This window comes from Canis lupus, chromosome 23, assembly GCF_048164855.1.
Source record: "Canis lupus baileyi chromosome 23, mCanLup2.hap1, whole genome shotgun sequence".
Lineage (NCBI taxonomy): Eukaryota > Metazoa > Chordata > Mammalia > Carnivora > Canidae > Canis > Canis lupus.
In genome coordinates, this window is record NC_132860.1 from 30,632,912 (window position 1) to 30,648,056 (window position 15,145).

A 15,145-nucleotide genomic window follows, 5' to 3' on the forward strand; every position below is an offset into this window, starting at 1 on the left:
AAAATATTTCCACAGATTTTAAAAACGATGAATAAAATGCTCAATTTTAGAAACAGATGAAATCACCTGTAATTTACAGTTAATATATTATTTACTTTAGAAATATACATATTTTGCTGTTTAGAATCCCTAGGATTCATATATATCGGGAGCTATAAAGAAAACTTTATTAACGAGATTATTGGGGAGAATTAAAAAATAACAGCAATAATTCAGTTAACTGGCTTTGTGCCAGACTGATCTCTCTGTAATAGTATCTTTGCTCTGTTTTCTGTGAAGCAATCTCAAAAAGGATTTAGTGTGTAATCTAAAGCCACAATTATGGATGTCCTCTTAAAGGATGACATTTAAGTGAAGGAGACTATCCAAAGCAGAAGCAAAAGTAAATGAATTAGTAAATGGGAGACCAATAGTGTGAATAAGTATTGTGGCACATTTTAACATAAATTTCTAAAATTTTAAGTATTTCTTGATTGTAACAATATATCCCACAGTGAGGCAGTTTAAAAAATTTTAACCAGTCTTTCCACATATAAAAGGCATAAACATCACAAGTTTCCAAAACACAAGCAGATATAATTTGACTATCAGACAAATTGCTAAGTGGTTTATATTGGACTTTTAGAGAATATATTTTCTTCCATGCCCTTAAAGAGTAAGCCTATTAACTACCTACCTTGCTAAGTTAAATCAGTTTTAGGATATGAAAACACTACTCATTTCTCAGAAGGGTAGGCAGATTTCAAAAAGAATTTTAAAAATGCCTAATTTTTTATTATGATTTAATTTGAGGCATCCCTAGTTAGATCTTTTCTAGTGTCAAAAACAGAAACAGGAACAACTATAAATATCAGAATAACCCTAAATAATTACATACCAGACTATTATCCAGAGTTTCTAAATACAAAGGTATTTAAGACAAGTGATTTTTAAAGATGAAATATTTTTATCTCCTAGTCAACTTTAGAGATTAGTTTTGCCTTTAAAAGAAGTAGCATCCATTATAAACCAGAGAGCTCAAGTTGACTAGTAAGGAATAAAACAGGAACTGGAGGCTGAACCTACAGAGTTCACAGTATGGGGGAGTAAAGGGAGAGGATTATCAAATGAGCTAGCTGACTGTTAAAGCAAGCTAAATTTTGGGGTGGAAGACTATGAGACAGCAGGTGAAAGTTACAGTAGCAGCAAATGAAGGTAGTAAGACCAACCAGGAGACATTGCTTAGATTTTCTCACAATATGTATGAATGGGCATCAAATCCTCCTGATTAAGCTTCTGAAAATTCTCTTTTAACACCTCTACTTTATTATGTAAGGAATGCTCTAGTTCAGGCCTAACCAGCTCTCCTAATCTCCACTGCAACAGTCTCAACCCTAATTCTCTCATTCTTATACTAGGGCATTTTTCTGAGATAAAGATCTGATTATACTTATCTCTCCTTTGATGGGTCTCCTAGTACCTGTAGAAATAATTCAAATTCCCTAGTCAGATATGCCAAACTGTGCACAATTCGGCCTCAATCTACTTTTCAACTTCATCTCCTACCACTGTCCCCTTCTCATGTCCACATTTTATTTTTGCTTGCATTTGGCTCTTTGCCTGAAATACACTTTCTCTGCTTGTCCAACCCTATGTTATCTTCCAAGGACTTGCTTGATAACCCAAACCCTTAACAGAACTAAAATGCCCCTCCACAGTATTTTTGTACTGTTCTGAATAAACCATAATCTGTCTACTTTATTGTATCATTGGCTCCTCTGTCTGTATTCTGCCAGAGGTTAGTTCCATATAAGGAGAGCTTTGTCTCATTCATCTTTTCTCTTTAGTCTGATACACAGTAGGCATGAATGACTGTTTGGCAATAGATTAATCAAAGAAAGTACAAATAAATATAAATAAACAAACTTACTGTCCTGATTTTGAGCCCCCTTTTAAAGATTGGGTTCAACTCCAGTCTTACCTCTTTCAAGAAGTCTTCTCCAACTGCTTTAGGACAACATTGTGGTGGTAAATTGAAAAGGGAGGTGTTTCTTAAGACTAGAAGTTATGACTCTTATGACACAGTTCAGCATTTAAATGCTCTTTATTTTACCAGTGTTAATTCTGCCCACACAAAGAGGTGACATGGATAACTAGACCAGTTCTTAGAATTTTCTTGCACTCATTACAATACTTAGTAAGATATATATCCTCCACAATAACTGGGCCAATATTTATTCAGAGTGGGTTTTGAAAAATATTTTAGATCAGGAGTTCGGCAGGTCATAAGGTTTTTGTTGTAACTACTCAACTATGGTGCTATAGTGTTAAAGCAGCAACAGATAATATATAAACAAATGAACATGGCTATGTTTTTTTTATGGACAATGAAACTGGAATATAGAATTTTCATCTGTCATGAAATAAGATTCTTGTTTTGATGTTTTTCAATCATTTAAAAATGAAAAAAATTCCCAGTAATACAAAAACAAGAAGCATGTCAAATTTCACCTACAGGTCACAGTTTGCCAATTCTTACTTTAGATAGATATGTTAACCTATAATGCAAAATAATTTTACTATCAAATTCCCAAGTAAAACATTAACACACACATATCACAATACCTGCGTTCAGCACGCTCCTTCTTCTTTAAGGCAACATCCAAATCCTGCAATTGTTCTTCTAATTTCTCACACAGTAGTTTCTGAAAGAGCAAAACATGAGTATTATTCCTTTTCTTTTTGTTTAATTTTAAAGAAATAACTACACCCAGAGAGGGCTTGAACTTATGATCAAGAGTCACATGCTCTACTCACTGAGCCAGCCAGGTGCCTCATGAGTGTCATTTTTAACACTTTTTCTCATGATCATTTATCCCTTGCATGCTGGCTCATGGATACTGGGCTATGCTGAGAGCTGATGAGGGGTCACATAGTGAATGAACACGAAGATGGTCCTTGTGTTTAATTACAAAAAGAGGTGCTTTAGCCTCCAGTGAACTGAATATGAGCACAGTATCTCTGCAGTAACACATCAGAGAAACTCCTAGCCTCATTAAGAAATACATTTTATGCCTACTTTGCTGGTGATAATCAATGTTTAAGATAGCATTTGGCTCAACATCTTTATAGTGATTAAAAAGTTTTAAGAATCGCCCATTTTTAAGGGAGATGGTTCTATGTACAATATAATGGTGGCAATCACTATTTTTAAAAAAGAGAATGGGAAAAAATTACAAAACCATGCCACATGGTTACTGGGTCAAAACAGAAATGAAGAATGTAACTCAGAAAGCTATGCTAAGCCAAGGAAGTCTGTTTCACTGGGAGATGCAATAAAGCCTATCATTTTTAAAGCAAAATCAGACTGGACCTGTGAGAAAGGACCCCTGGGGTGCAGTGGCATAAAGATAGCCTGTTGTTCAACTTTCAAAAGAAATTCACCTGAATCAAGATATAAGAGAAATATAACCCATGTTTCTATTCATAGTAGCATCATAATGGCACAAAATTCATAATATCAACTCTAAAGGGATAAAAGAACAGGAAGAAACTTATTTCTTCCCTTATATATCATTTTAATTTGGGGCTATTTGTGCCTATAACAAATGTGAAAAAAAAAAGAACACCTAAAAGATATTAATAAAAGAGAATTGTTTCAATAGTCTCAAATTTACAGAACTTTAAATGAAAGGTAAACAGTATTTACAAAATGCTCTGAAAATGAAAAATGTTTAGTGGCTGTCCAGAAGTTTTAATAATCGGAATATAAAACCAAAGACTAAAAACAAAGGTGTGCTGGGTCATACATGTTGGCAAGGAGGGCAGAACCATTCTCCATCTGGGATGATCATCAGAGGAGGACGAAGGCAGGCAGTGTGGTATCCACTGTCACAAGAGTCACACAGAAGAATCTGAAATAAACCAGGGGTTAATGTCAACCTAATTCTATGACTAAAATTCAAGGACTCTGAAGTTAAAGACATTTCAATATTTCTTAGTACTATACTATGAAATATACAATTTCACAGTATCTTTATGTGCAAAAAACTAAAAAAGTTCTGCTAATTGAGATCTAACATGACATTTTTAATTTAATTTTGTATTTTTTAAAGATTTTATTTATTTATTCATGAGAGACATAGAGAGAGAGAGAGAGGCAGAGACACAGGCAGAGGGAGAAGCAGGCTCCATGCAGGGAGCCCGATATGGGACTTGATCCCAGGTCTCCAGGTCTCCAGGATCACACCCGGGGCCGAAGGTGGCGCTAAACCGCTGGGCCACCATGGCTACCCTAACATGACATTTTTTAAAAGAGAAAACAAAATAATTTACAATATGTTAAATTACAAAATCCAGTGAAAAATTACAAGTTTTTTTTTAAAAAAAGATTTTATTTGACAGAGAGCAGGTGTAGGGGGAGGAGCACAGAAGGAGAGGAAAAGAATCTCTAGCAGATTCCATGCTTCCATGCGGAGCCTGACGTGGGGTTCAATCTCATGACCCTAGCCAAAACCAAGAGCCGGTCACTCAAGTGACTACATCACCGAGGTACCCTATAAGTTCTTCTTTTTTATTTACTTATTTTTTAATTATTATTTTTTAAGATTTTATTTATCCGAGAGAGAGAGAGAGAGGGAGAGAGACGGAGGGAGGGGCAAGCAGAGGCAGAAGCAGGTTCCATGTAGGGAGCCTGATGTGGGACTTGAGCCTGGAATCCCGGATCACGCCCTGAGCTGAAGGCAGACACTTAACCCCTGAGCCACCCAGGCGTCCCAAGTTGTTGTTGTTGTTCTTCTTCCTCTTCTTCTTCTTTTTTTTAAAGTATTTTATTTTACTTATTTTTTATATTAGGCTCCACGCCCAGTGTGGAGCTCAATGCAGGGCTTGAACTCACAACCTGATCAAGACCTGAGCTGAGATCAAGGGTCAGACACTTAACCAACTGAGCCACCCAGGAATCTCTTAGGATTTTATTTTTAAGGAGTCTCAACATCCAATGTGGGGCTCAAACTCACACCTCGAGATCAAGAGTCACATGCTCTACTTATTGAGCTAGCCAGGTGCCCCAAATTATAAGTTCTTCTGAACTAGAGTTGCAATCCTTTTTATAATGTGCCTTGAGGACTGTAACAACATATTCTTTTTAACAGAGTTTTACAGTTCAATCATCATAAACTTCCTGACTACACATAGGATTTAAAAAATACAGATAATTCCCACTTTTAAAGAAAAAACTTTTAGTTATTTATTTGACAGAGAAAGAGAAAGCACAAGCAGGGGGAGCGGCAGGCAGAGGGAGGAGAAGCAGGTCCTCGGTGGATCAGAGAGGTTGACTTGAGGCTTGGCCCCAGGACCCCTGGAACATGATCTGAGCTTAAGTCAGATGCTTAACTGACTGACCCACCCAGGTGCCCCAATTCCCACTTTAAATATAGTATTTCGGGGCAGCCTGGGTGGCTCAGCAGTTTAGCGCCACCTTCAGCCCAGGGCCTGATCCTGGAGACCTGGGATCGAGCCCCACGTTGGGCTCCCTGCATGGCGCCTGCTTCCTGCTTCTCCCTTTGCCTGTGTCTCTGCCTCTCTCTCTCTCTCTCTGTGTGTGTGTGTGTCTCTCATGAATGAATAAAATTTTAAATAAATAAACAAACAAATAAATAAAGTATTTCAATTACCTGTCTGTAAGAAACATTCATGATCCTTTTTATAATGTAAATTCAAATATGGAAGGGACAAAGGTATGAGGAATAGAGCTATACTTAGGACCATTATGTTCGCAAACAAAGGCTAACAGTAATTAGATTTAAGTCGTCATTTTATATTATTGGAGTTTAAGATGACCAATTCTCTGAAATTTAAAATGTACCTCAGGAATATTTAACTTAAAAACACTTATTTTTAAATAATTTTATATTTCATTAGAGTTGCAAAGATAGTAGAATTCCCATAAATCTTTTACACTGCTTCCATTAATGTTAACATCTCACATAACCTTGGGACACTTATAAAAATTAAGAAATTAATATGAGTACATTACTATGAACTGATCAACAGACCTTATTCAGATTTCACCAGCTATTCCACTAATGTTCTTTTTCTGATTCCAGAATGCAATCCAGGATATTATATTGCATTTTATATGAACACTAAAATTAGTGGGTGAAATTTTTTAATTACTGTGGTTGATTTTAAGTTTTATCTTCAAATTCTTTGATACTCCACTAGTGCTCCAGAAAGTGGAGCTTAATTCTCCTCCCCTTGAGTGTGGGTTGGACTTATTGCTTCTAATGAGAATAGGTATGCAAAGTGAAAAGTAGTAATTTTACAGTGATAAAAAAACCAACAGATATTACTGTGATCAAGGTTACTATTACTAGTAAAAGTCATGATGATATCATATATCATATGCACATTAAATGCAATATAATAGGAGATTTTCTTAATCTCCTCCAATCTGTAACAGTTGCTTAGTCTTTGTCTTCCATGACAGTTTAAGAGTACTAGTCAGATATTATGTAGACAGCTCCTCAGTTTGGGTTTGTTTGAGGTATTCCCTTGATAAGACTCAAGTTATGGGTTTTGGAGAAGAGTACCACAGAGGTGAAGTGCCCTGCTCATTGCATCACATCTGGAGGTATATGATATCATCATGACTTTGCATACCTATTCTCATTAGAAGCAGTAAGTTCAACTCACACTCAAGGGAGAAGAATTAAGCTCCACTTTCTGGAGAGTGGAGTATCAAAGAATTTGAAGATAAAACTTAAAATCAACCACAGTAATTAAAAAATTTCACCCACTAATTTTAGTGCTCATCAGCACTACATTATTGCTTGCAACAATTGCTACCGTGGTGTTCTAATGATGATCATCTATTTTCTTCATGCCTTCTATTATTTTGAATTCTTCTGTAAAGAAAATATGACCTTCAGGACGCCTGGGTGGCTCAGCGGTTAAGCGCCTGCCTTTGGCTTGGGGCGTGATCCTGGAGTCATGGGATCGAGTCCCGTATCAGGCTCCCTGCATGGAGCCTGCTTCTCCCTCTGCCTATATCTCTGCCTTTCTCTCTCTGTGTCTTTCATGAATAAATAAATAAATATCTTAAAAAAAAAAGAAAATATGACCGTCACCCCTATTTATTTGTTTATTCAGTCACTTCTTTGTATCAGGCTGACTAATGAAGATTAGAAGATTTTATTTATTCATGAGAGACACACAGAGAGAGGCAGAGACATAGGAGGAGGGAGAAGCAGGCTCCCTGGGAGAGCCCGATAAGGAAGGCAATCCCAGGATCCCAGGAGATCACGATCTGAGCCGAAGACAGATGCTCAACCACTGAGCCACCCAGGTGTCACTGGGTTAGAATTTAAAACCATTATTTATTATTCAAATTGCCCCAGCAACAGGCACTTTGCTAGTTCTTTCAAGTTCGTTCCTGTGTCCTTAGGACTCATCTGCATCCCTTTTTTTTAAAGCACTTTATCACTTTCTGACACTATAGAACACTCCAGGCACATCTTGTTATTTTCCCTGCCCAAGCCTTTGAATTAGCCATTTCTCCTAGAAACCCTGTTTCCTTTAGTGGAGAATGGTATTTAGAAACCAACATCTGGGGAGTACCTGGGTGGATCAGTTGGTTAAGAGTCCAACTCTTGATTTCAGCTCAGGTCGTGATCTCAGGGTCATGAGATCAGGCCCTGTGCTGGGCTCTGCACTCAGTGTAGAGTCTGCTTCTCCCTCTCCCTGATCTCTCTCTCTCAAATAAATACAATCTTAAAAAAAAGAAAAAAGAAAAAAAAATCAACATCTAGGTACTGAATGCTATGATACTAGGTATCACTGCTTCTGGGCTCTCTCAGAGGACAGAACTATGATATATATGTATGTATAGCAACCCATGTATACACATAGATCTATATTAAAATAAGCATGAGTTCACACTAGTATCTCCAGCTCTGATCCAGCACAACAGGGCTCATTCGAGCCTTTGATATTGTTTATCTGCAACTTCCTTTTACTGACACTGAGAAAACTGCCTCCAATCCCCTCACTTCATTTATTTGTTCAACTGTAGTACAGATGTAAAGCAGTTTCTAAAATGCTAACACAAATCGCGAGTAGAGGAGGGCAGTGGGATACGTACCCATGTGCAGCGATTTAAAAGTGAAAAGCTGCCTTCTCCCTTCTCTGAACCATGCATCATCATCTGCTGCCAATACCCAGAACTCAATACTAAGTCATGTTAGTGTTTTACCTGAGTTATAGGACTGACTGATCACAGGCATATGGGGACTAATCTGGGCACTGGATTTCATTCATTGCATTGTTTCCACGGTAAAACATAATCTAAATTTCAAATAACAAAATTAAAAGTAAACTTCTGGGATGCAATTTCTTTAAAAAGTGATATTTGTCTCTATTAGAGATAAAGATAAAATTCCATTAAAATAAATCCAATTGTGTAGGATTTCCAAGCCTCAGGCAATGATCCACTTATTTTGACTAAAGCATCTGGAATATCCTATAGAGTTCTAGACTCATCAATGAATTCATTGTTTTTCTGCTGTAAGCTCATTGAAGACAAGGATCATACCTTTTTTTTTTCATATTTTATTTATTTATTTGAGAGAGAGAACACAAGCAGAGGGAGAGGCAGAGGGAGAAGCAGACTCCTTATGGAGCAGGGAGCCTGAGGATGGGCTTGATCCCAGGTTCCTGGGATCATGACCAGAGCCAACGTCAGATGCTTCACCAACTGAGCTACCCAGGTCGCAAGGACCATGTCTTTCTAATTCAGCATTATTTCCATACCACTTAACACATAATAATTGCTTGACATTTTGATCTGATGATTATTCTTAAACACTGGGCATAGGGATCCCTGGGTGGCGCAGCGGTTTGGCGCCTGCCTTTGGCCCAGGGCGCGATCCTGGAGACCCGGGATCGAATCCCACGTCGGGCTCCTGGTGCATGGAGCCTGCTTCTCCCTCTGCCAGTGTCTCTGCCTCTCTCTCTCTCTCTCTGTGTGTGACTATCATAAATAAATAAAAATTAAAAAAAAAAAAAACAAAACACTGGGCATAAGGAATCCACTGCTATTTGGGATCTTCAGTTTCTAATGTCACTCTTTTTTGGCACAGTAATCAGCAATGGGATTTTCAGAGTAGTTACTAAAATGACCAACTAAATGAAAGTCCTTTATGTGTATTCCAAGAAGGGTGCAACTTTCTCCAGCTCCTCAATATCATCTCTGCTCACTTCATATTACTTCTCATTTCTTCACACCCTTTTGTTGCTGACATCTATTGCTGTCTCAGTCAAAATGCACTCTCTTAGTTTAGTTTAAAAAGATATTAGAAATGGCAGGGAAAGAACATAAGTGTTAATTTTTGATTTGGAGAGCAGAAAAGACCACTATCTCCAATCTTCTCCTGGTCTTTTTCCACACAAAACTCTTGACCTAACTTTCACTGCCTGATGATCATAAAAATTCTTGGAAGGGTCTTCTCAGCCTAATTTCAACACATATTCTTTTCAGAGCTGAAGTCATTCTCTGGTTCTAAGTTGTTGTTTTTTTTTTTTTTTAAGATTTTATTTATTTATTCATGAGAGACAGAAAGAGAGAGAGGCAGGGACACAGGCAGAGGGTGAAGCAGGCTCCCTGCAGGGAGCCCGACGTGGGACTCGATCCCGGGACTCCAGGATCATGCCCTGGGTCAAAGGCAGGCACTAAACCGCTGAGCCACCTAGGGATCCCCTAGGTTTTATCTTTTATTTGAACCTTCTGAAACTACAGAATATGATAAACATTATTGATAGATTTAATTTCTAAATATGAATTAAACATTAGGGAAGAAAAAGAACAAGTAAACCACAAATAACTTTAGCACATAACAGATGTCAGGAACTATGCTAAGCCAACTTTACATAACTTACTAAAAACAACCCTCAGCAGGGGGCACCTGGGTGGCTCAGTCGGTTTGCCTGCCTTCCAGTCAGGTTATAATCCCATGGTCCTGGGATGGAGTTCCACATTGGGCTCCCTGCTCAGCAGGAGTCTGCTTCTTCCTCTGCTCCTTACCCAGCTTGAGGTCTCTTTCTCTCTCTCTCAAGTAAATAAATAAAATCTTAAAAAAAAAAAAAAAAAAAAAAAAAAAAACCTTTCCAAAACCCTCAGCAGTCTCTCCTTTGCTGTCCTACCCACTTCCTTGTGGTGTATTCAATAAACTTCTATCTCCTTTAAAAAGCAAACAAACAAAGAACACTAACAAGAAATATGTGATAGTATTTCCATTTTAAAACAAACAAAATAAGATGCCAAGAAGAGAGCACCAGGTAAGTGGTGGAAGCAGGACCTGTATCCACACTGGTCTGACTCCCTTGGTTTTCCATCACCCCACACTGCTTTCTTTCTTTCTCTCTCTTTTTTTAAAAATATATTTTATTTATTTATTCATGAGAGACACAGAGAGAGAGAGAGAGGCAGAGGGGGAAGCAGGCTCCATGCAAGGAGCCTGACATGGGACTCGATCCCGGGTCTCCAGGATCACATCCTGAACTGAAGGCGGTGCTAAACCGCTGAGCCACTGAGGCTGCCCCCCACACTGCTTTCTAAGAAAGAGTCTTGGAGAATTATCTCACATGAATCTTCCAAACTTTATTGGATTTGGAAAAGTTTCTGCTACACAAATTCTAGCTACATGGAAGCATCTTTCTTTACTTTTCTTTCTACTTAGAAGTTGGAAATTGCCTCTAAAGTCACATCTACTCAAAACAGACCAGTTGCACAGAATTGGGCATTAACAAAAGTGTTTCTTAAATAGGCTCTTTAGAAAGCTCTTATGAACTGCAAAAATTATATAAACAGGTAAGGAACTGGATTTCCTGATTTACGCTACCTTTGAAGAACTTACTTCCTAGGTAAGAAAGTACCATGTAAATCTGTCACTATTCTTCTAGAACTTACCCTCTTTTTTTTTTTTTTTTTTTTAGAATTCCCCATTTTCTAAAGTTTAAAGCCCTACTAGGTTATTACTTGACTTAAATGTTGTTACAGAAGGCAATAAGGTGTTTAGGCCTTACTTCTTTACAGTTGGCACTTCAGAAATATCATTATAAATTAAAGGGAAAGAAGAAACATTTAAAGGAAAAGAACAAAATAGAAAAATTTGAATGAATTAATTGATCTATGAGAAGAAGTTAGGAGTGTATCCTTAAGTAGAGGAAATGTCAGCATATAAACCCAGTAGAAAGCAGAATTGGGTTATTACTTGAGAAACAGAAATAAAGGTTATTTTATTTTGTACACAAAGCTGTGCCAGCATTAAAATATTTCAAATTATGCTCAAACCCAAAAGACTCAGACTGGATTGGGTAACCACAGCATGCCAGTAAAATGAATGTGGTTCATTTAGATCAGGTACTTACTAGTTCAGGATGGTTTGGAAGGCCACATTTTTTGCATGGTTCATCATCATCTGCTAGGATGGCTTCTTCGCTTTCCTTTTCTTCCTCTTCCTCTGAAGCTGCAGATGATTTTTCACTGTCCGATGCTTCACTTTCATCATTGCTAGAATATTTCCATCTACCACGTGTTCGAGAACCAGTCCATCGAACTTTGCCTTTGGGTTTTACCTTGTATAAAATTAAAAATTGGAATAATTTGGTATAATAAGAACATTAAAGAACAAACTTCTCATTATATGTCCATTTGCAGTCAAAATACAAGAAGAAAATGAAAATTACTGTGTCTTTATCACAGATCTACCTACTATTATATTTCAGTAATATTCCAATATTTATTCTACTTTCGTTGGGGGGGATAATTAACATCTTGTCTTATAAGCATTTTCCCTAGTCATAAAGTATATTGTTAACATCACTGTAAATGACCATATAAGATGCCATCACATAAGATGCCATCACACAACTGTATTTATCTAATCCCTTACTAAATAAATAGACATTTAGGTAGTTTCCCAGTTTTTCACTTTCATAAAAAATGGCTCCTTATAAATATAAACTTTTACAAACCTCTGTAGTTAGGATAAATTCCTTGAAGAGCATTCTGGGTCAAAGGCCATGCACATTTTAAAGGCTTTCTAATAGAGCACTGAATATATTCTCACATATTGCTATATAAAGTTTTAAATTCCCATATTAGAGATGAATTAAAAAATTTTCATGGGTCAGAACTGCATATAAAAATCCTGACAAATATAAAGAAGCATTATTCAGAGATTAGGTTTATAATGTTGTAAACTGCTTTTTATTGCCTTGTTTCAGTCTTTTAATTCATATTTCAGTTCATTCCTACAGTGTAAGTCCCCATCAATGATCAAAATAATTCTAACAACAGAAGGGGAAAAATTTTTTTAAATAAAGAAATTAAAAATTCAGTATTTCAGGGAACAAAGGATCACTTACAATGAAGAAGTGATCTGATCATTTAAATAAATTAAAAATAAAAGTAGCACTTTTAATTTTAACAAACTCCTATAAGCTAGCTGTATACTTGTACAAGATTTTGCTTAAAATAAAAGTCATAGAAAAAAGAATTCTGGCTTCTAAGACTAATGATTAAAATAGGGGAAGAAGATGCTCTCATACACGGTAATGAGAGAATATACTAATGGGGCCTTTTGGGGAGGCCAATGTGGCAATAGCTACCAAAAGTTAAAGTATACACATGCCCCTTGACCCAGCAATGCCAATTCTAGGAGTCTATTCTAAAGAAATACTCACTTATGTCCAAAAGGATCTTCAATGCAGCATTGCCTGTAATAGTGAAAAATTGGAAACAACCTAAATGTCAATCAATAAGGGAGTGGTTAAATAAGCTGAGGTACATCCACACTATGGAATACTATGTAGCCATCAATAACCAAAAGGTAGACTACATCTACTGACATAGAAAGAATTCAGACACACACTGATAAGTGAAAAATTCATAGAAAAATGAACACATTTATCTTTTAAGTGAACGGGTAAATATTTATGAACATAAATATGAATTGGAAAAAGATGTGGAAAAAGAACTGGAAAGACATGCATCCAAAACTGTTAATAGTGTTTACGTGACATTTTGATTTTTCAATCCCACAGCTTGAGTATTATCTGCATAGTTTACAAAGAGAACATATTCCCTGTAATAGAGAAAAAGTTTAAAAGATGACAAGATTATATAGTCTGAAATTTAATGTCTGGAATACTAGTGAGAAAAGATATCTCAGCTATAGGAAGAAAGATATATATATATATATATATATATATATACACACACACACACACACACATATATATATTAAAGTTCTCTTTAGCCAAAACCAAGAGTCACACTTAGGCCCAATTATTTCTAATAAAAATTAAAGCTCAGAACAGGAGAAATTTTACCTTGCTTACTTTAGAATTCGTATCCTTCTCTGTTTTTTTCATATTTTCTTTTTTGTCTGCTTTCTGCAAAGCTGCTGACTCTTCTTCTATCTCATCTTCTCCTTCTCCTCTTTTTTTATCAGCTTTCTGATCTCTGATCTCAGCCACTTTTGCTGTGGGTCTTGATATTCTTGGAGATCTCCTTAAAGTACGACCCACATTTGTTTTCTCTTCTTCCTTTTCTGTCTTCTCTTGCTTGGTTTCTTGTTCTAGAATTTGGGGAGGACAATCTGGCTTTTTCTTTCGACTGGATATCCTAATTGTTAATTTGATGCCCTCTTTCTGCCTTTCAGAGGTTATCTCTGTGTTTTCTGAGGCAGTGGTTTCTTCCTCAGGAACCAGCTTATATTTAAATTTGCTTTTTTGCACAGAACTCTTTGCCTCAGAAGGATCTTCTGTGCCAGAGGTCTGGGCATTGTCCAGATTATCCGTTTCTACCTTTGTGGATTCAGAATCCTTTTTTAGAATTTCTGGGTCTGTTTTTTCCAGGGGCTGACCTTCTGTGGAACTTGTGTTCTGACATTCTACCACCTCTTTTTCTGAGGCTAACTTCTCACAGTGGTCTGTCATGTTAGACGGTGCTGAACCTTCAGCTGCCTCTGGAGAGACTGGCTTTCCTGATTCTGGAGTATACTTTGGAGCCTCCTCTGGTATTGGACTCAATCTTTCTGTGTCCTTCTCAAGAAAAGTCTTTTTGGACTTCTCTAACTTTTCAAGACATTCTAGGACTGGTGGGCGCTTATCCTTTTTACTTTTGGAAGACTTCTCGTCAACTTTCAGGGTACAAGATTCAGTGGCAGATAAAGAGGTTTTCAAAGAGAGATCTTTTGCCATCTCAGAAGACTCAAGAGAGATTTCCATTTCCAGAGGACCAGTTTCCTCTAACTGCCCTTTTTGACTCTGGGGCTCTAAGATTAATATTGAACTATCTGCATCTTTCCCTACAGGGACCACTTCCTTCTCAAGATCGCCTATTTTCATATTCGTTATGACAGAATTTAAGGACTCTGCTCCATTTCCCTCTACGATGACACTTCTATCTTTAGATGGGCTACAGCTATCTTCCTTTGTATCACAAATCCTTGTCTCCATTTGTTCTGTCTTAAAATTTGAAGTTACCTTTTCATCACTAACTTCTCCATTTACCAGTTGTTTCCCTTCATGACCCAAAATAGTAATCGTAGAGATCCTTTTACAAGTCTCTTCCTCTTGCTTTATTTCATCTTTCAAAAACTCTTTTGTTGGAGTAACTGATTTACACAAAGGTCCTTTGATTGGACTGTCAAAATCATCACTCAGTTTAATTTCTCGTTTTTTTAGGGGTATCTTGGCCTGCTGGTCATTTTTAAGTTTTTCGGTTTCTTCAGTAGACTTCTCAGTGATTTCTTGAGAAGATCTAACATTGCCACCAAATTCCAGCCTCTCTGGCTCTAGCTTCTCCATGCTACCTTTGATATCTTTAGGATCTGCTCTAAATTCCTTTACTTCGACTTTAGTGGGTTTGACATTTTCCTTGAAGGAATCACTTTCTTCTTTGATAATCCTTTTTTCCTCACTTTCTGGCAAAGGTTTTTCTAGCTTGACTATGACTGGCAGTTTGACAAGTTCCTTTTCATCTTCTTTTTCTATTTTCACAGTAGCCTCTTCCAGAGCACTGGGTGTAGAACAGTTTTCTGAATCTACTGGCTGCTCTTCACTTTTCATCTTCTCATTTTCCTTCTGTTCCTCTACAAAT

At 37.0% G+C, this 15,145-nt stretch overlaps 1 protein-coding gene across 2 annotated transcripts in view; it reads right to left on the minus strand.

Moving 5' to 3' along the window:
• Positions 1-15,145, minus strand: part of RSF1 (remodeling and spacing factor 1) — a 157,564-nt gene that overhangs the window by 21,873 nt on the left and 120,546 nt on the right. Inside the window, exons 6-9 of one of the 2 annotated variants that reach the window (XM_072794759.1) lie at positions 13,381-15,137; positions 11,407-11,613; positions 3,789-3,893; positions 2,605-2,684 (exon numbers count right to left, since the gene is read on the minus strand). In XM_072794759.1, the coding sequence (XP_072650860.1) occupies positions 2,605-2,684; positions 3,789-3,893; positions 11,407-11,613; positions 13,381-15,137 (2,149 nt within the window). Of the gene's footprint in view, positions 1-2,604; positions 2,685-3,788; positions 3,894-11,406; positions 11,614-13,371; positions 15,138-15,145 lie in introns of both variants that reach the window. The other variant, XM_072794758.1, reaches the window with a different exon arrangement.